The sequence below is a fragment of the Suillus paluster genome (genome assembly GCF_016628075.1).
Source record: "Suillus paluster strain FC165 chromosome Unknown EDB91scaffold_13, whole genome shotgun sequence".
Lineage (NCBI taxonomy): Eukaryota > Fungi > Basidiomycota > Agaricomycetes > Boletales > Suillaceae > Suillus > Suillus paluster.
Genome location: NW_024537573.1, coordinates 709,373 through 729,064, shown reverse-complemented (window position 1 = coordinate 729,064; position 19,692 = coordinate 709,373). Strand labels below are relative to the sequence as shown.

Here is a 19,692-nt window from a genome sequence, read left to right as displayed (position 1 = left end):
AGCCCCAAATACCATGTCACTAGGGACATGGTATCTTATCTCAAGTCTCTCTCTATCATCCCTTCATATCACCGCCTTCTTGCTGCAGTTCAAAAGCTTCTGGTATGTCGTATCTAATAACCTTATGATCTCACATTTATTTTGTCCATTTTAAAGACAAGAACAGATTCCAAGGCTGCGGAAACAGCAACTCCCTATCTGGGTGTCCTGGACATGGTCTCAGGCTTATCTGCCTAAAGACATCCATGAGAATATGGAAACTGCCTCCGCTGCACTGGAGAATTTGCTTAACTACAAGTTCAATTCTCGTGGATGGGGCATGATTGTGGTCCTGGGACTTGGACTTCTACTTCGTGAGTGTAGACATGCTCAGGAGTATGAAGAGGATGAAGCCACAGATGATGTACCTGACTACTTGGGTAACTCTATCTTGGGCTTCCAGTTGGGTGACCAGATTAGTGGACAAGATTGCAGGGATAGAGGCTGAAGTCGAAGCCATATGGAAAGATGAGAATTTGGGGTTGTCCGTTGTGAGGCAAGATATTGAGAAGAGGCGTGGGGAGGAAAGAAAGAAGTTGGAGGAGAACCAGAAGGCAGAAGAGGCTAGGGTTATTGAGGAGAAGAGGGTGGAAGATGAGAAGAGGGCAATGGAGGAGAAGAGGGTCGAGGATGAAAAGAGGGCAATGGAGAAGAAGAGGGTCGAAGAAGAGGCAAGATTGGCTGAGGAAGCAAGCAAGGCAGAGAAGAGGGTGAGGAAATCTAATGCCAAAGGGAAGGGTAAGAGGCCTGCTGCAGATGTGGAAGAGCCATCCAAGAAAAAAGTGAAGTCTTCCCCTCCTGATCCCCCTCGTCGTTCTGGGAGAGACAAAGTCGCATCAAAGAAATACAATGCCTGAGAAATTAGGTACATTGTTCCATACATCTTTTATCATAAAGGCTTAGAGTTGATTACATGCTTTGTACATCCATACTTGAGACTTGAACATATTCAAGATGAGACGGACCATACATGTCTGAATATAGGTCACAACCAATGTGGCCGGCCCACTCCTACAGGTTGCAACAGCAGGCTGGCCTATAGTGGTATGGGTCACTGTGGAAGCGGCCAGGCCCCCATTACACAATGCAGAATGAGGCCGGCCGACAGCAGTACATGTCATGACCCATGTGGCCGGCCCACTCCTACAGGCCGGAATAGCAGGCTGGCCCACAGTAGTATATGTCATCATAGGTACAGCCATGCTAGACCATGAATATTGGTCTATTGAAAATTCACTATACACCTGTTATAACTAAGTATAGAATATGAATTTTCTGTGACCTAAACCTATGTGTGAGCCTTCAATGATTATCTGATTCCTAGTTGGACAATCTTTGGTCACAAGAAAATAGACCCTTACATGTACCACTCTGATCTGGGAATGACCTACTCCTATGTGTGAGCCATGAGTTTTGATTTATGTGATTTGTATAACTAACACCTCTACAAGCTTGTGTTACAGTTTTGTGGATTACAACTGTACTACTAGTGTACCACATTGATTTCAAGGTTTTCTATTATTTTTATTGACCTTGACTTCAGCTTGTCCTATGATCTCATATCACTGTGGTGTCAGCTATAGACAGGCCTGTATTGATATTATAGCACTGGCCTTTATAAGTTTTTCTGGTATGACTACAAATAAGCTTATATACATATAATCGTATAATCAGCCACACCTACCCCTACATACCAGCTCATCCCAGTATTGCAGATACATTATGTATACAAGAGTCACCGGCCTGTATGTGGTTGCATACTGGCCTATCCAGGTACTGCAGACATGTCATTTATTAAAGAGTCACCGGCCTGCACATGCTTCACACAGCCGGCCAGTCCTGGATATACATAGGCCGGCCGTTGTCCTGTAGACCTGGTTTTGCAGGCCAATGTACACGTCCTATGACAGGGTTATACAGTATCATAAGACTGAAAGGTGTGGGGCATTACCTCAACTAGCTAGAGTCACTCGCTTACAAAAGAGAAAGCAGGTCTCCGTCATGAGACCTGGAGGGCGTATGTAACGCTAGTCAAAAGCCAAGCGCACGGAATTAGTACCTAACTACCAATATCCGTACGCATCATCAGCATAATTCACTCATTCTTAGTTATTCCTTGTGTTTCTTTTATTCCTACTTTACCCGAGTCTCTCCTTACCTATATAAGCTAGTTTACATAGTATTGGAGGGACAGTTGATCCTTTCCCTCTCCGAGTAACAACAGTTTAGTTCTGACAGTTCTTTCTGTGCTACGCCTAAGTTCACTCTACAAAGTCAACTACTCGAGTGTGAACATTTATCTAAACACCACAAGAAGCGACCTACTGTGATGTGGCGTTCTAAGAACGTACACACGAGAATTGAGTTGACTTGAGAGAGGACTTAGGGTTCAAACAGTAGTAAACTGGCCGAACTAAGCTTTATTTTGGGGGGTAAAGGATCAACTCCCGATCCTACACTAAGTATGCTAGTTTATATAGGTTAGAGAGGATCGGGGAAAGTAGGAATAAAAGGAATAACAAAGAATAAATAAGGGGGAGAATATATCAGAGTTGATCTATCTATTAATCGGTAACCATTTAGGCGTTGGGAGCCTAAGCCTTTTAACGAACGTCACATACGCCCTCCAGCTCATCCAGTAGGAGGGGCTGCAATGTTGTGCGGGAGTTTAGGAGTTCCTATTGAGTTAAGGAGACATCTGTGATGGCAGAGCCAAACACAGCTATTAGGACGAGGAGAATGAGTATATTGGACAAGGTGAGGCTGAGGACGGCAACTCTACCCAAGAATTGAGCGTTAGATAGGCTCTTGATCCGGGTGTTGCACTCTAGGTCCAATAACTTGACAGCTGTGACGATGTCATCAACATCAGCGCCAGGATCCACTTCATGAGGGGTAGAGGAGGTGGAAGTAGGTGTGCTTTTCAGGCTCTCGGCTTGGGTGGTCGCGGCAGAGATGACTTGAGCAGCCGTTAAGGGAGCTGGTGAGTTTGCGTGGAGTGCAAAGCTCGAGGAGGAAGGACGGGACCGTTTGTATTGAAGGTCGCGGTTCTGGCAACAATTGTCGATGGAGAGGTTACTACTAGGCATTACCTGGGGTCGGGAAGCATAGGAGCATTCACGCTCAGCTCGAAGTTGTTGCTCAAATGCATGAGTCTCCTTTTTGATCACTAGTTCCTCTAAGAGAGCACTAGTCTTTAGACCGTGGACTTGGAGAGGGCTTGTAAATTGTCTACGTGAGTGGGTGTCTCCCTTATATGTGTAGTCTCAGGGTATTTGGGGGACATCTTAACCGGCAAATCAGAGAGCATTTGGGCGGTAATTTGCTCGAGGCAACATCTAGCGTCGTCGGCTGTATCGACGGTAGTGATGGAGGCGACACTAGTGTCTGGGGTTGCCTTAGAGGTCGTTCGAGGTAAGTGCGTTAAATTGGGTACACCTAATGCTTCAAGATATTGCCCAACAGCTTCCAGTCGCGACACTTCATAGTACGGGAGCCAGACTTTATCCCCGGTCGTATATTCAACTTCAAACAGCGAGTTGGTTCCTTGACCATTGTGATCGGTAACTTGGGTGACAGACCATTCCTCGAGGTTTCCCAAGTCAGTGATTTGGTCGAGTTGTCTCCCGGGGAACCGTCGGTCATCGTTAGGTATATGGATCCTCAGTAGATGAGCGTGGAACGCAGGGTGAAGCCCTTGTTGCTTGAGGTTCGCAGGGAGGTCTAGCAGGTAAGAATTGTTGCAGTAGTCCTCAAGGATTTTGAACGGGCTGATAAACTTTGGTGCGAGTTTTTGGGCTCTTCCTTTTGGTAATGACAGGTTTTCAGTGGACAGGTAGACGAGATCGCCCTTTACGAAGGGTGACTCTTTGCATTTGCAATTAGCAACTGTAGTGTTCTTGACACAGGCTGCGATGAGGGCGTCATGGGCACTCATCAACGCATCCTTCATTTGTTGAGCAAATATACGGACGCCAGGGTACTCAGATTGAGCGTTCCAGATCATTGACGGGGGCTGTCACCCATATATTAGTACGAAAGGAGAGTACTTTCGTGAGACTGAACTAGCCGAGTTTATTGCGAACTCGATGGCTGGGAGCTTGATCGCCCAGTCGCACTGATCAACAGAGACCACTTGTCACAGCATCTGGGTCATGGTCCGGTTTGCTCATTCGGTCGCGCCGTCTGACTGTGGGTGAAATGAGGTTGACATCCTTAGTTCAACACCCGTTAATTGATATAGTCGTTTCCAAAATGTACTCATAAAGAGGGTATCGCAGTCGCTAACAAGGTTAGAGGGCATCCCATGTAACTTGTATACTAAGTTAAACATAACTTCAGCAATGTCTTTGGCACGGTAAGTCTGCTTGGTGGGGGCTAGATGGACCATTGAGGTCAAGTGATCTATTGCAACCAAGATCATATCAAATGAACTGTTTAGGGTGCGCGATTCGGGCAGTGGTCCCACAAAGTCGATTCCTACCGTCTCCCAGGGGCATGAGGGTACTTCAAGGGTCTCTAGTAATCCATAGGGTTGATGGTTAGAGGGTTTGGAGACTTGGCAAGTGCCGCACGAGTCACAGAAAGCCTGTACGTCTGCCGTCATTTCTTTCCACCAGACGTTATCTCTAAGGTAGATCAGCGTCTTAGATGGGCCTAGGTGAGTGAGTAGGGAATGAGCGTGCGAGATGATAATTTCTCGAACGCATCATTTACCAACTAAGATGTTGGGGACGCAAATTACTCTGCTTCCTTTGTCCTTCAGGATTATTCTACCATTGCTGACCTTGAAGTTCTTATAGGAGTTTGGGCTGGCAATGATTTTGGTGAAGAACTTGTCCTCGTCATATCAGTTGACAAGGCTTTCATGGATGTCAACCGTTGGGTCGCCAAGGGAGATCAATTCAGTGAGTGAGGGAGGATGTTCTGACAGCAGGTCTTCTGCTATTCATGTTGATGTGACATGACCCAATTGTGGGTCCATGTTTGTACTTGCTCTGTCAGCGCTGATTATTCTTGCTTCCTCCCTTCCTGGGTTGTCTGAGTGTGTTCCAATCGTCACTGATGGTATTGGTGAGTTTGTCTCAGTAGCTGCACTCTCGCCCTCCAGGGATTTAGCTGAGTTTTCACTCGATTGCAGAATCACTCTACACTGAGATGGCATCTGTGGCACAGCGGCTTGTGGCGAGTCTGAGGTTCTTGGAGCTGGTGTGGATGCTTCCATTTTGGGTGGTGCACTTATGAGTTCATTCTTAGGGACTATGTGGGTGTCAGGTTCATGGTTGGACACTTCATCTTCGCTGGTTGAGTCGATGGTCTCATCAGGGGCTCAGGGAGGTCTGCAGTAGACGGGGCTAACATTTTCAGTGAGGATTCGTGGGTACTTGCGGTCACTTGGTTTGTCGGTTCACGCGCGTTTCACGTCCGATTGCTATGCGGGTGGATCGATGCGCTTCAGTTGCCCCTAGGAACAGTGGGGTGCCTGTATAAATTGGCAGCTGTCACTGAAGTTCAGTAGTAATGAATGCAGTACGTCTTCCTTGTTGATGCTGACATATTCGCTGGCGGCTCTGACCGTTCCAGCAGGCTCATCATGTAGATACGAGACAGTGCGTCTGCTAAGGTATTGTCAACTCCTGGTACGTGGATTATCTTAAAGTCGAATTCGCTAATGAGTTCCAGCCACCGTGCTTGGCGGGGCGATAGTTTCTTTTGAGACCCAAGCCACTCGAGGCCCTTGTGGTCTGTAAATATGCGGAATCTGAACCTGATCAGTAAGTGTCTGAAGTATTTCAGAGACTTGACAATTGCTAACAGTTCCTGCTCATGAACAGGGTAGTTTTGTTGGGCAGTGTCAAACTTGCCCGACCAGAATGCAACCACGTCCGCACCTTTCACGTCAAGGCCTTGAGACAGTACACCGCTGGCCCCGGTGAACGACGTGTTGGTATTCAGGTTGACAGGACAGGTACCATCCTGTGCGGACGGTATTCTGAGAGCCCATCGTCGCACATCTCGATGGGCCTGTACGCACGCTTTGACTAGGTCGAAGGCACGCTGGTCAGTCAGGGTCCATGACCACTGAGTGGTCCTGGAGGTGACTTTGGATAGATGCTGCATGTCCACTCTTACGCCCTCGCATCCTGCGGCAAGGTAGCCAACGGACCCGATGAATTGCATCAGGAATTCTTTGGAGGTGGGCGTTTTCCAATTGATGATTTTATCAACTTTGTGAGGGTCTAACCTGATACCAGCATCGTCAATAACGTGTCCGAGGATTGATAGCTCGGGCATAAAAAACTGTAGCTTGTGTTCACTAAGGTAAAACTTGTTTTTCCTCAGGGTGTCGATCACAGTCTTTATGTGCTGCACATGGTCCTCAGCTGTATCAGAGTATACTACGATGTTGTCGAGATAGACGTCCATGAAGACACCGATAAACGGTCCAAAGATGTGATTCATTAGAGACTGGTATGTGGCCCCAGCGTTGCAATCTCCTATCTGCATCACATAACTTATCATCGTCCCGTCAGGGGTGGCAAACAGCGACTTCGGGACATCCTCTGGGACAATACAAATCTGTTCATAGGCATCTTTGCCGTCAAGCAAAGAACGGTAAGGGTGAGTCGATACATTTCTTAGGATAGTCTCTATGTTGGGGAGAGGAGACACGAGCTTCCTGGTGTTCTTGTTATGTTGACGGGTGTCGAGGATGGTTCGCAGGCGAAGTGAATCGTCTTTAGTTACTTTCTTCATCATAATCATAGGTACAGCATTGGTACCACTGAAGAACTCCCATCTCCCGGTGCATATATAATCATTGCGCTTCTCTCTCCAGAGTGCTCTTAACGCCTTGGGGCAGCGAGATTGGCGCCAGGAATAAACCTGGTGTTCATCTATTAGAGGGATGACGTGATTGATTTCCCGGATAGGGGGTAACAAGGTCTCATTGGCCTCCTTGCAGATATCTCGGGCATAGGCTCGTAACTCTTCGTGATACTTATCAATGATGCCAGTCTCTGGTCCAGACTGTCGCAGTTCGAGCACTTGGGTTTGCGACCCACGTATAGGTAACGGGTCAATACTTCTAATCTTGATCTCTGGGGGGTTGAATCCCAGGAGAACCTGATGCTGAAACAAGAACGGCATTCCTAGGATTACATCGTAGGATTCAAGGTTGGCAATGTCAAAGGTACACTCGCAGTTGATCTCTTGATAAGATAACTCAACGGTAGTATTAGCTTTAACTACGCTCCTAGATCCTGAGATGGCTAATTGCAGGGGTATCTGTTTCTCCAAGACGGAGTATCAGGAGCTTGAGCTGGTCAACAATCGTGGTTGAGAGGAAGTCCATCAAAGAGCCCTGAGTCTAGGAGGGCTCTGCAGGGCTTGCCGTTCACAAGCACTATAACTACTATGGACCAAGGGAGGATCCTCGAAGTGGATTTCGGTCTAGCAGCTTGTCGCTGAAGGGTTCTTAAATCCGGGAGTTCAGCATGTCTACTGCTGCTCAGCGCAGTATAGAGTGTTAATGTCAGTGTATTCCTCAGTCCTCTGATGTCTCACAATCCAACAAAGGGGGTAAAATGTTGTCTTCATCCTGGGTCAAAGGTGATAGGAGTCTTTGGTCACCAGTACTTGTGTTGACTTGGCTGCGAGATGACTGCAACGTCGACAGACGCGTGGTCAGTCGACAACTGCAGTCTTTGTCAGTGGAGAGGAGGGTGTCTCAGTCCAGGACGGTTTGAAGGACGTTTTAGTGTGAATAAGGTCTCTGAAGTTCCAAAGTTTCAGGTTGACTAGCCAGGCAACTGCATCGAACTCTGGGTTGCATAATTGACTAAAGTGCACAATATAGTCGTCATAATTGTGATGATCCTGAGAGGAGGTAGGTGTCTGGACCGCCGTGGTTAGAGAGGCAGAATCTGTCTAACGCAAAAGGGTCATACAGAGGGTCAATTAGCTCATCGGTTAGCAGTGGGACAGCTAGTAGGAGAGTGGCTAGAATCTGCTGTTCGACGAACACGGTGTTTTTCCGCAGTTAAGTTCAGATAAATCTTCTAACTCAACCGCCATTCCATACAGTCCGGAAGTGATACCTTCCTCGATGGCAGCAGATCTAATGTAAGAAAGGCTGCACCTTTAACGATGAAAGCTCGCTTCAATCAACCCTTCAACGACTGTGACATATCACGCACTGCCTTCTCTTCTATTTCCTTTTCTGTCCATATTTACATCAATTCATGTTTAGCCTTTGTCCTTATCGCCATCACCACATGTTCCCAATTATTCTTTGTACCTACGCCACACCTTTCACATCTCACTTTGCCTTTCTTCTCGCTACTCGGCACTTTGATAGCGCTTTGTCATTCTCCCGCCATATAAAAAGTTACATGTAATTCTCGTTTAATTAGTGAATCAACTCCCTCTCAGTAATCATATTCTTGCAGCCATCCAAACATTCCAGTCAAAGTCAAAAAACATCTCTGTCTGCATCATTGTTTGATCTCTAGTCAACTTGCTACCATCCTCTCTCACAATTTCCTACCTTCCTCGATCAATCCTTTCGATTCCCCTTAGAACTCACCTCAGCCTCACATATTTGGAGCCCACTGCGAGGGGAATAAATATCGATACCTCTTGCACCCTCTGAGTAATCTGTCGATCTTCCTTGATCCTCTGATTATTCTGTAGATATTTGGTCTATTTTGACCTTCATACCCAATCCATTTCAAAGTACTACCACCCCAACAGTGCAGATTCGTCTCGAGCGCACCACCCCGCTTCATAACCTAGCTCCAAAACGATCCCACATTCCCATACCGAACCAAGAAGCACTGCCACCTGTTCTGCAACCCGAGCTGAGGACTCGTCATCCGTTCAAACTCCTGAACCAGTATTCCACTCACCAATCATGTCGCCTGCTTCAGCACCGAAGAAATAGAGCCGACTTCCCAGCTCATCTCTCCTCTCACACCTTTCACCGAAAACACCAGTGTTGAGCCTTGCTCGACAAGCCAAGTCTTTCGCCTTCGCACCCAGTATCGAACCCATCCTGACCAACTTTCACACTCAAACCTGCGGTCTTCCCCACTCTCCCGCAACCCCTCCTCACAGCACCTCCTTCACATACAGTCTCCCCAAACCTGGCACCCATCATGTCTACTATCTCTAAAGGAATCAATACAATGCCAGGACCAAATTCCAGTAAGGCACCTATCTTCAACAGGCGAAATGGCCGAACTCCTTGAATTCTTTGAGCTCTTTGACGACCTTGCAACCTCCTGCAACCTCACGGACACCGAGAAGTGCAAGTGCCTTGTCCGAATATGTAGATCAGCCTACTAAACGCTTCTGGGTGACCCTTACTGGCTACGAGACCCAGGGACTTTGACGCCTTTCAAAAGAATATCTTAGCTCAGTATCCAGGAGCAGGAGAAAGGCTTGCACTACTCCATCCGTGACCTTGAATGCGTCATCATCAATCATGAAGGCTCTGACATTACCACTGAAATGGAGCTACTCCAATATTACCGCCAATTTTGCCCTGTTGCTGTGTGGCTCGTCACCAACAAAAAGATATCTGTTCGTGAATGAGACCAGTATTTCTGGCAAGGTCTCCCAACTTCGACCCGTCGGGCAATTGACCGGCACTTAGAGCTCAAGGATCCAAACTATTCCCAGAATGAAGCAACTGATTTCGAAAAAGTTTTGGAAGCTGGAAGATTCGTCTTCTCCGACGAGGCATTCAATGCTGATCTGAACAACCCTATTGCCAGCCGTCTCCGCACTATCCGTGACGGGTGCTCGTCCACCTCTTCAGCTAGACCTAAAGCCCCTCGTCAGATCTTAATAGATTCAGATGATGAAGACGATCGGCTGCACTCGTGAAGCACCGCGGGAGGTCCAAACCAAGAAAGTCTCCTTCACACCTATGGTCAGTACTCTTCAGAAATCCATGATGGATGAAGTCGAAGATCTCGCGAGAAAAATGGCACTCACTCGATATCGCGGATATTGCTTACTCGGGTTGTTACACCCGTCTCATTTGCCTAGCTCCAGCTGCCGCACAAGCTTGGACTCCCCCGCGAGCATGTCAACAAGGCCAGGGACCTCCTCAGTACGCTCCTGGAAACCGTCCATATGTGCCCCAAGGAGACATAACATGTTTTTTCTGCGGATTACCGCATCTCATCCGTAACTGTCCTACTGCTACTGAATACCTTCGCACTGGCCGCGTTATTCAGGAGAATAACTACTTCCTGCACCCGGACCACTCTTGCATTCGACAGAATGGCAATGCAACCATTCAGCAAGCTATCAATGAACGTTATGCTACGACCCCGGCAGTTCCATTGACTCCGGCCACTGGTGCAAACCTCACAACGCCGACAGATAATGCTCGACGCAACGTCTCCGCTGCACCTGCTACCACTGCTGCCTTCATCTCAGAAACATACTTCCTTCAGTGTGAACCCATCGTTGAAAACCACGCTGTCGTTGTCACCGTCAAGGATGCTGAAGATGAAGAATCTGCTGATGTTTTAGCTGTCACCCGTTCGAAGGCCAAAGCACCTCCTTCTACCCCATCTGTTAAAGATAAAACTCCAGCCACCCTGCCCACTCTACCCACAAATCCAGTGAAACGCACCCCAGAACCCCCCAAGCCAATCAAGAATCAACTAGCTCAGAAACCCTGGTGTACACTTATGAATCCAAGGCAGCATCACCCGAGGCCACCCAACGCATCTATCAGAACATTCTCAACATGGTGGTACCGAACCTCACCATCTCCGACCTACTCACCATCAGTCCCAATCTTAGATGCGAGGCTGTGGATTACTGTCATACTCAGCGCATACCAAGTCCTCCTTCGGCTATGTCAGCCAATGCAATTGCCTCAGCCCTGTCCATTGCACCTCTTCAAGTCAAACATGCTACTCCCCTTCGTGAACTACGCGTCACGATCAATGGCGTCCACTCTGAGATGGGCCTACTCGACGAAGGATCGGAAATTGTTGTCATCCATGAAGATACCTGGAAGAAGACGAATGCACCCCTGAACGACCGTATTCGCATGCGAATGCAAACCGCCAACAGAGGATCGCAGGACATGAAAGGATGCTTGGAAATGTTAGAAATCGACATAGCAGGAATCAAGACATGGGCACATGCATATGTAGTACCTGACGCACCTTACAGGCTTCTTCTTGGACAACCGTGGCAGCGTCTTGTTAAATTGTCAAAGGAAGAAACTAATGACACGGTACTCATTACAATCCACGATCCACTCGACCACAGCAACACCCGCACCTGCGAGACATCACCACGCCCGTGGCCCCAGCCTGGATGATTCTCAGTAACCTCTAATGCCTTCTGCATAGCACCAGCACCAGCCCTTCATGCCTCTGTCAACAATACGCCTCTCACCACTGCTCTCTCGTCTGCTCTCGCCCAACGACCCTTCCAACAGCCACCCGTTCACAGTCTCACGCCTACCTCATTTACTGAGCTTCTACTTCAAGACTCCTTTGAATATGATGAGGAAAGACACGTGTTCACCTACAAGAAAGTCGCCAAGAAAGTCCGACCAGTGGCAACTACCATGCCCAGCCATGCCCGCATTATCTGTCGCATTCCGGAGGACCCCCTCCTTTCTCTTCCTTCAGTTTCGCCAACACCCCTGGACTTCATACCTGGCACACGCCTCACACAAGAACGAATGAACGAACTCAGAGTATTCTCTAATGACTTTCTCTGGCCGGAAGAACAGAAGTTAGTGGCCCACATTCTCATGAATAACGAGATGGCACTTGCATGGGATGAATCAGAAAAAGGGAGGTTCAGAGACGAGTATTTTCCACCTGTCATCATCCTGACTGTCGAACACACTCCATGGGCCCATCAGTCAGCCTCCCATTCCACCAGGCATTAAGGACGAAGTCATCAAGCTCATCCAATCTAAGATAGCTTCAGGGGTCTACGAACCATCAAACTCTTCATATCAGTCCCTGCTGGTTTTGTGTAGCGAAGAAGAGTGGAGCCGTCCGCATTGTTCATGACTTACAACAGCTTAACTCTGTAACCGTCAAGGACGCAGCCACCATGCCTTACGTTGAGCATTTTGCAGAGCAGTGTGCTGGACGCTCTATATACTCAATGATGGACTTGTTTGTTGGCTTCGATCACCGAGCCCTTGCAGAAGAATCACGCGACATCACCACAGTTCCAGACTCCTCTTGGTACCTATCGCCTCACAGTTCTGCCTCAAGGCTGGATGGACTCACCTGCGGTTTTCCAAAATGATGTAGCTTTCATCTTACAGGCTGAGATCGAGATTCGCACCAAATTTTCAAGATGATGTCAATGTTCTGGGCCCTCAGTACTCGATATGAACTTCCTGACGGCACTTACGAACTATCCCCCAACAGCAAGCTCATACGGCGCTTCATCTGGGAACATTGTTTAGACGCGAACCAGGTTCTCCACCGCCTCAAACATGCAGGTGCCACCAGTATCGGCAAAAAAGCTCTTCATTTGTGTCCCAGAAGTTATAGTTGTCGGACAATGTTGCACTTACAATGGCCGAATCCCCAACGAGTCCAAAGTCTCCAAAATTATGCACTGGCCGTCATGCACCTCAAAAACAGAAGTTCGTGGTTTTCTGGGCACCACAGGTACAGTGCGGAATTGGATCAAAGATTATGCTCGGCTCGCCAGTCCCCTCACCAACTTGACACGTGACAATGTTCCTTTTGACTGGACTCAAGATGCTCAAGCTGCCATGGACCAGCTGAAGCTTGCCATCGTCAACTCTCCCGCCATCAGACCTATTGATTACACATCTAACCGGGAAGTCATACTTGCAGTAGACTCGTCCTACATTGCTTGTGGATGGATCCTCTTGCAGCTCGACGACAGTGGCTGACGTTGTCCCTCCCGGTTCGGATCCATCACCTGGAACGAGCACGAGGCACGCTACTCACAAGCGAAGATTGAACTATATGGCCTGTTCCGTGCACTCAAAGCCGCCAAAGTCTGGCTCATAGGCAGTCAAAAAGCTTACCGTTGAAGTGGATGCTAAATACATCAAAGGCATGCTTAACAATCCTGATATTCAGCCCAACGCCGCCATGAATCGCTGGATCGCCAGCATCCTCATGTTCGACTTCACTCTCAAGCATGTACCTGGCTCGAAGCATTAAGGACCAGACGGATTATCTCACAGAAGACACACACCAGAAGACGACAAAGAAGATAACGAAGGCACCGAAGACGTTGAAGAATGGATTGATGAGCTATTGGGTTGCGGCCTATGGATCGCAAAAGATTTGGATGACGGGTATCTAGAAGTGATGAGCCGTGCAACAGTACTGCAATTCGCAGAAACCTCGCATACATCTGATCTTGATATCCCTTCCGATGATGCTTCCCGCGCTTGCGACAACGACCTACGCGCTATACAGAGATACCTCGAAAACCCTCACGCTTCCTTCCAACATCTCCAACACTCAGTCTCTTCGGATCCGCAAGCAGGCAGCCCGATATTTCGTCGTGCAGCAATCGTCTCTGGCACAAGGATCCAGCAGGACACCATCAGATTGTTCTTTTCGGCCCCGACCACACTTGCATCTTGCACGAGACTCACAACCGTCTTGGCCACAAGGGTTTTTACCCTACCATCGTCGCACAACTGCAGGACCGCTTTTGGTGGCCTGACATTAGATAAAGATCTTGCATGGTACCTCAAGACCTGTCATCAATGTCAACTGCATTCGGTGGAAAAAGTCATCATCCCTCCCACTGTCGCCACACCCGCATCCTTATTCCATAAAGCCTACACGGACTCCATGCATATGCCAACCTCACATGGATACTCCTACATCATCCAAGCTCGATGCTCCCTCAGTGCGTGGCCAGAATTCCGAATGCTCAGATCTGAAACCGGTTGGACACTTGGGGCCTTCCTATTCGAAGAAGTTCTCTGCAGATGGGGCGCGGTTGAAGAGATCGTCACTGATAACGGAACCCTGTTTATTGCGGCACTAGACTGGCTCGCGAAAACGTACCATATTAACCATATCCCGTATCTCGGCTTACAACTCACTGCGCAAATGGAATTGTTGAACGCTCGCATCATACCATCCGTGATTCGCTTGTCAAGGCTTGCGAAAGCGACATCACTCAATGGCCAACAGTTGCACCTCACATCTTCTGGGCCGACCATGTTACGACTCAGCAAAGCCACTGGTCACTCTCCCTACTTCATGGCTCACGGGGTCGAGCCTCTGCTCCCCTTTGATATCACTGAGGCCACCTTCATGCTCCCCGATATCGCATCCCCTCAGTCCACCGAGGACTTGATTGCGGCTCATGCTCATCAGCTTATGAAACACGAAGACGACTTAGCCGACATCCACAAACACATTCTCAAGGCCTGGTTCACATCTGTCACAGACTTCGAATGACGATTTGCCCATGCCATATGCGACTACAATTTCCAACCTGGTGCGCTAGTGCTGGTTCTCAACAAGAAGATTGAAGCTGCGTCAACGCCAAGTGTAAACCGCGGTATTTCGGACCTATGGTAGTCATCTCCCGTGCTGCTGGTGGCTCCTACCTACTCGCCAAACTTGACGGTGCAGTCTCACGTCTCAGATTCGCCGCATTCCGAATCATTCCCTATCACCCTCAATCCTTGTCAACACTCAAAGTCACACAGTTCCTTAATCCAGACTGACCTTGTCGGCACTGCCCCAGAGCATGAATAGTTGTTTGAGGATCAACTGGGACAGTTGATATTTCTGGTTGGGGGGAGGTGTAAGAAAGGCTGCAGCCTTTAACGATGAAAGCTCAGCTTCAACCAATCCTTCAATGACTGTGACATATCACGCACTGCCTTCTCTTCTATTTCCTTTTCTGTCCATATTTACATCAATTCATGTTTAGCCTTTGTCCTTATCGCCATCACCACATGTTCCCAATTATTCTTTGTACCTACGCCACACCTTTCACGTCTCGCTTTGCCTTTCTTCTCGCTACTCACGCTTTGATAGTGCTTTGTCCATTCTCCCGCCAGTATAAAAAGTTACATGTAATTCTTGTTTAATTAGTGAATCAACTCCCTCTCAGTAATCCATATTCTCGCAGCCATCCAAACATTCAGTCAAAGTCAAAAACATCTCTGTCTGCATCATCAGTTTGATCTCTAGTCAACTTGCTACCATCCTCTCTCACAATTTCCTACCTTCCTCGATCAATCCTTTCGATTCCCCTTAGAACTCACCTCAGTCCTTATACTAATATCAGTGCTAGAGATGCTGACCGCGTTCGCTCGGATGGCTGGGGGGTTGCGTCCAGGAGGTTTGAATGTCAGACGGTGGCGTTTCGGGCAATCTTTAGCTAAGTGTCCCATTTGTTCGCACTCAAAACACTGGTTAAGGTCACGAAGCCGTTTTAGGTGTTCAGGGGCCTTCTTAGACCTCTCTGGATTCCCAGGGGCCCTAGAAGGGGGTGCTCCTGGGCTGAGGGTGACTGCGTCCTCGTGGGTCATGAGGCGTTCAGTGATGGATGGCATTGGCTGAGATGGATTGAGTCCGGGGCCAGTTTGTCCATCCTATTACCGTGCTGCAATTCTCTGTGGTCAGTTTCGACCATTACTCTGGGCATATCCAGTGGCTAAGGTCGGGTTGATGGCCAGTAGGATGTTCGGATCCTTGGCGTTTTTGAGGAATGCTCTCTCGGTGTGCAAAGCTTTCTTTTCGATCGTTTCAAGGCTTACCGTGTTTGGTTCATAGCCTTTATCGACTAAAGAGGCTTTTAGGTAGCGGAGACAGTTCATCCAGAACTGTCTTACCATCTCGCATTCATCTACGTCTCCAGCCGTATCAGGAGAGTGTCCTGAGACGTCTCAAGTAATCACGTACGCTCTGTCTGTTCTCCTGGTAGCACTCAATAAGTTTCTGACGTTGTTGCATCCTAAAGTCAGGGGGAAACACGTAGTCAAATAGCTGTTCGAAGAACTCGGTAAGTGAGTACGATTTCTCTAGGTCAAGTATGTTGCACTCATAGAATCGGTAGGCCTGTCCTGCTCAGATACTTTCCGAGCATGCGTAGGCTTTGACCTGTCGTTAATCTGGCGCGATCCTTCCAATCGCGAACTTCACGAACCCACTTCTTAAATGTAGTGGAGTTAGCATCGCCATTATAGGTGAACGGTGGTTCATTTTTGATGAAACTTTGTTGATATTTGAGCAGATTCAGTTTGGCTCAATACTGCCTCCTTGCAGTCCTTTTCAAGCGCTTGGTATCTGGGGAGTCGCTAGCATGGTCCAATTCGGGCTCAAGAGCGAGAAAGTCAGCTCCAAAGTCATTGGTGGGATAGAGGCTACTGTGATCCGGGTCCTGGTTATCATTAGACTTCGTGTTAAAGGGGCGATTTGGGAGTGCAGTCTTTCTTTTGATAACTGGGGTCTCATCTTCAGAACTGGATTCAGTCGAGGACTCCTCATCATCTTCGGACGACTCGGATGGCGAGTTATCAGGGTCAGGATCTCTGTGACTGTTACCAAGCATCGCTCATTTGACTGAGCTGCTCGCTGGGAGAACTGGAAGAGGCTCTCTGGTACCTCAGTCAGTTCAGGCTTGCATGAGCTCGACTTAGCTTGCTCGGTCCTTTGGGGCCTAGTGATATGAGGATCAGAATAGCCCTTGGTCGTGTTCTCACCCTCTTGGTTAGGAGGGGGGAGTTGGACGCTGACGGCAGGGGCTTGGTGAGCTTCTCTAACTTGTTTCCGAGCTTCTTCTTCCCTGGTTTGACTCTGAATAATTAGGGTCTTGAGTTCTCTGACTCGTTCCTGAAGGTCAGGTCACCATGACGGACTGCTCAACCAGTTCTTCTTTCACATGGTTGTGGTATTATCTTAGGTAAAGGTTTTGTAGTTGTATGGATAACCGTTTATTATCCTCATCCCAGATATCCCGCAAGGAAGTGTCTGGGTCATTGGATCCTGGTCGCAATGCTTCTACAAGTCCTTCATCAAGGTCTGACCATTGGTCTAGCCAGTCTTTCGGCGGTAGGATTTTTCGTTCTTGTGTATCTACTGATTTACCTTTAAGTTCAGCGGGGATACGTGGGGGGGAGCCCAAGGATGAAGCCTTGCTCTTTGGGCTTTGAGCTGGGAATTCGGGTAAGTCGCCTAATTTGTCGTCGTCGATAGGGAGGTCAGCCCAGCTGATATTGACTCGTGGTTCACTCATTTTGACTGTACTACGGTTTGGGCTATCATCAATTTTAATTGCCACGTCAAGTAGTATCGGAGAGGGTTGCCCAGCAACGCTTCGGAGGAGTGGGGATATGCTCATCGGAGCCGAACCCCTACTCGTGTTATCTGACGGGGGCTTGGTCCCATCGCCCTCATTACTAAAAATGAGAGGGGTGCTAGTTTCTATGGGGGCACCCAGTGCTCCTTCTGCATCTTCAGTGGATAGCTGGTCGCTAGTCGGGGGTTCTGCCCTTTGACTGTCCGACAGCTCGACTCCAGTGACGAATGTTTCGTCATGAGTCCAGGCACTTTCGATACCCAGTTCGAGAGCGCCTCCATCTTTACTCAACTCATCCCTATGAGGAGAGGAGCTTCAAGACGAGTCTTTTGATGCATCAATAGAAGTAGTCGACATCTTTTTGTTCTTCTAACGGGAGGTGGTAAGGGATAGGTACAGGAAGGGTCGTCGGTTCGGAGGGTGATCAGTCCTCATCAATCGGCGGCCTTAGAGTTAAGAGATAGGTAGAGCTTTAGAATTCGAGTTTAAAAATATGTGGTGTTCTAAGAACGTACACATGAGAATTGAGTTGACTTGAGAGAGGACTTAGGGTTCGAACAGTAGTAAACTGGCCGAACTAAGCTTTATTTTGGGGGGTAAAGGATCAACTCCCGATCTTACACTAAGTATGCTAGTTTATATAGGTTAGAGAGGATCAGGGAAAGTAGGAATAAAAGGAATAACAAGGAATAAATAAGGGGGAGAATATATCAGAGTTGATCTATCTATTAATCGGTAACCATTTAGGTGTTGGGAGCCTAAGCCTTTTAACGAACGTCACATGTGAGCTCCCCTATTGACCATTCCATGTGTTTTCTCTTGGCGCCCCATCCAAGCACAAGCCTATGAGCTTTTCTTCTACATTCATTTCACTATGGTTCTGTGAGTCTGCTCCAGTTATATTGTATTGGTGAAATGACACAATGTTTATTTCAGCACTTTCCTCATCTGTGCTTACTTCTACACACATGATCTTAGATGATGAGTGAGTTTTATCAAATACACAACTCCAATATTCATAACTTGTGGTCGCCAGAGTTACCTACTGGATCTATCCCTGTTTTGTAATCTGGGGACTGGACCGCCTTATTCATGTCCTTGGTATTGTGGTGTTTAATCACTCATACTTTGGATTCAGGTCAGGATCTATGATGGACACGACTGTTGAACTCCTATCCGACGACTTTGTTCGGTTATGTTTCCACCACCCATCTCATTTCCGCTGGTCCCCTGGGTAAACTGCCTATCTTATCATGCCAACCGTCTCACACTTGCCGTTCGAGGCCCACCCTTTCACCATTGCCAGTTTTAATTTGAACCTTTTTGATGTGCTTCAGGTTCAGCAGCCTCAGGGCGAAAGATATACTACTCAGATCACAGAACGGGATCTTGGATCTAGTGCTCCCTTCTGGAAGGAGCTGGTGTTTTTCGTCAACGTGGGGAAGGGATTCACCGCCCGCTTGAAAGAAGCTGCCTCGAAGGGTGAAAAAGTCAAAGTCTTTATCGATGGACCATATGGACCGGCTCTTAACCTGGGTTCATACGACACATTCGTGCTCATTGCTGGTTAGTCGCCGAAGTTTCTGCGAGTACTGCTCTTACATGTTCTATTTTAGGTGGATCTGGAGTCTCGTATATGTTACCGATATTGTTGCATATAATAGAGTATGTCGACTGGCTTACCGTTTGTATAATTTCAACCCATTTTTTTTTTCAGAAGTGTCCGCAACAGTAAAAGCAGCTGTGGCCGTGTGGTCTTCATCTGGTCAGTTCGGAACACTGGTGAGTATTGTTCATGCATCGGCTTGAGGCCTTGTCAAGGTCAACATTGATGTTTGCCAGACTACATTCACGGGATCGACGAGACTCTCATCCGAGCACTTCAACTTGCACCTCCTTGAGCCCATTCAGTCACATACCCTGTATAAAACAGGCAGCCGAGGGTGAAAATTCCCTGTTCCAAACAGGCCAGCGGACCTCGGCTGACCGAAAATATTTTCCCGTGTCTAACGTTCAGCTGGTGGTCTCAGTGGGAGTCGATTTTAACAGGTGGGCCCATATGTAGTGATACTTGATATTATCATGTCAGCTGATGGCCAGGGAAAAATGGTGGAGTGTGTGATGTTATCAGCTGGGCTGATGTGGAATATAGTAGCTGTGTGTACCAGTCGGCCGATGATGGGTGTGAAGCCATCGTATGGGCCGACAACATGTGTTGGCTGATGCAATCAGGTGGGCCGATAGGAGCTGATACTATCAAATGGGCTGATGACAACGGATAATGACAAAAATGAAAAACATTGGTTGGGATATGACCAAAATCCAAAACAT

General features: G+C 48.0%; 2 protein-coding genes across 2 annotated transcripts; both read left to right on the top strand.

Annotated features, from left to right (window-relative positions):
* Positions 1 to 27: 27 nt before the first annotated feature.
* Positions 28 to 896, top strand: EDB91DRAFT_1246181 (uncharacterized protein; the record flags this gene model as incomplete). The annotated part of the gene is made up of 3 exons (XM_041322623.1): positions 28 to 102; positions 167 to 419; positions 475 to 896. 3 exons carry the CDS (start codon positions 28 to 30, stop codon positions 894 to 896), a joined length of 750 nt encoding a protein of 249 aa, XP_041179751.1.
* Positions 897 to 18,614: 17,718 nt separating this feature from the next.
* Positions 18,615 to 19,096, top strand: EDB91DRAFT_1049631 (uncharacterized protein; the record flags this gene model as incomplete). Its single annotated transcript, XM_041313476.1, has 2 exons — positions 18,615 to 18,927; positions 18,978 to 19,096. 2 exons carry the CDS (start codon positions 18,615 to 18,617, stop codon positions 19,094 to 19,096), a joined length of 432 nt encoding a protein of 143 aa, XP_041179750.1.
* Positions 19,097 to 19,692: the final 596 nt, after the last annotated feature.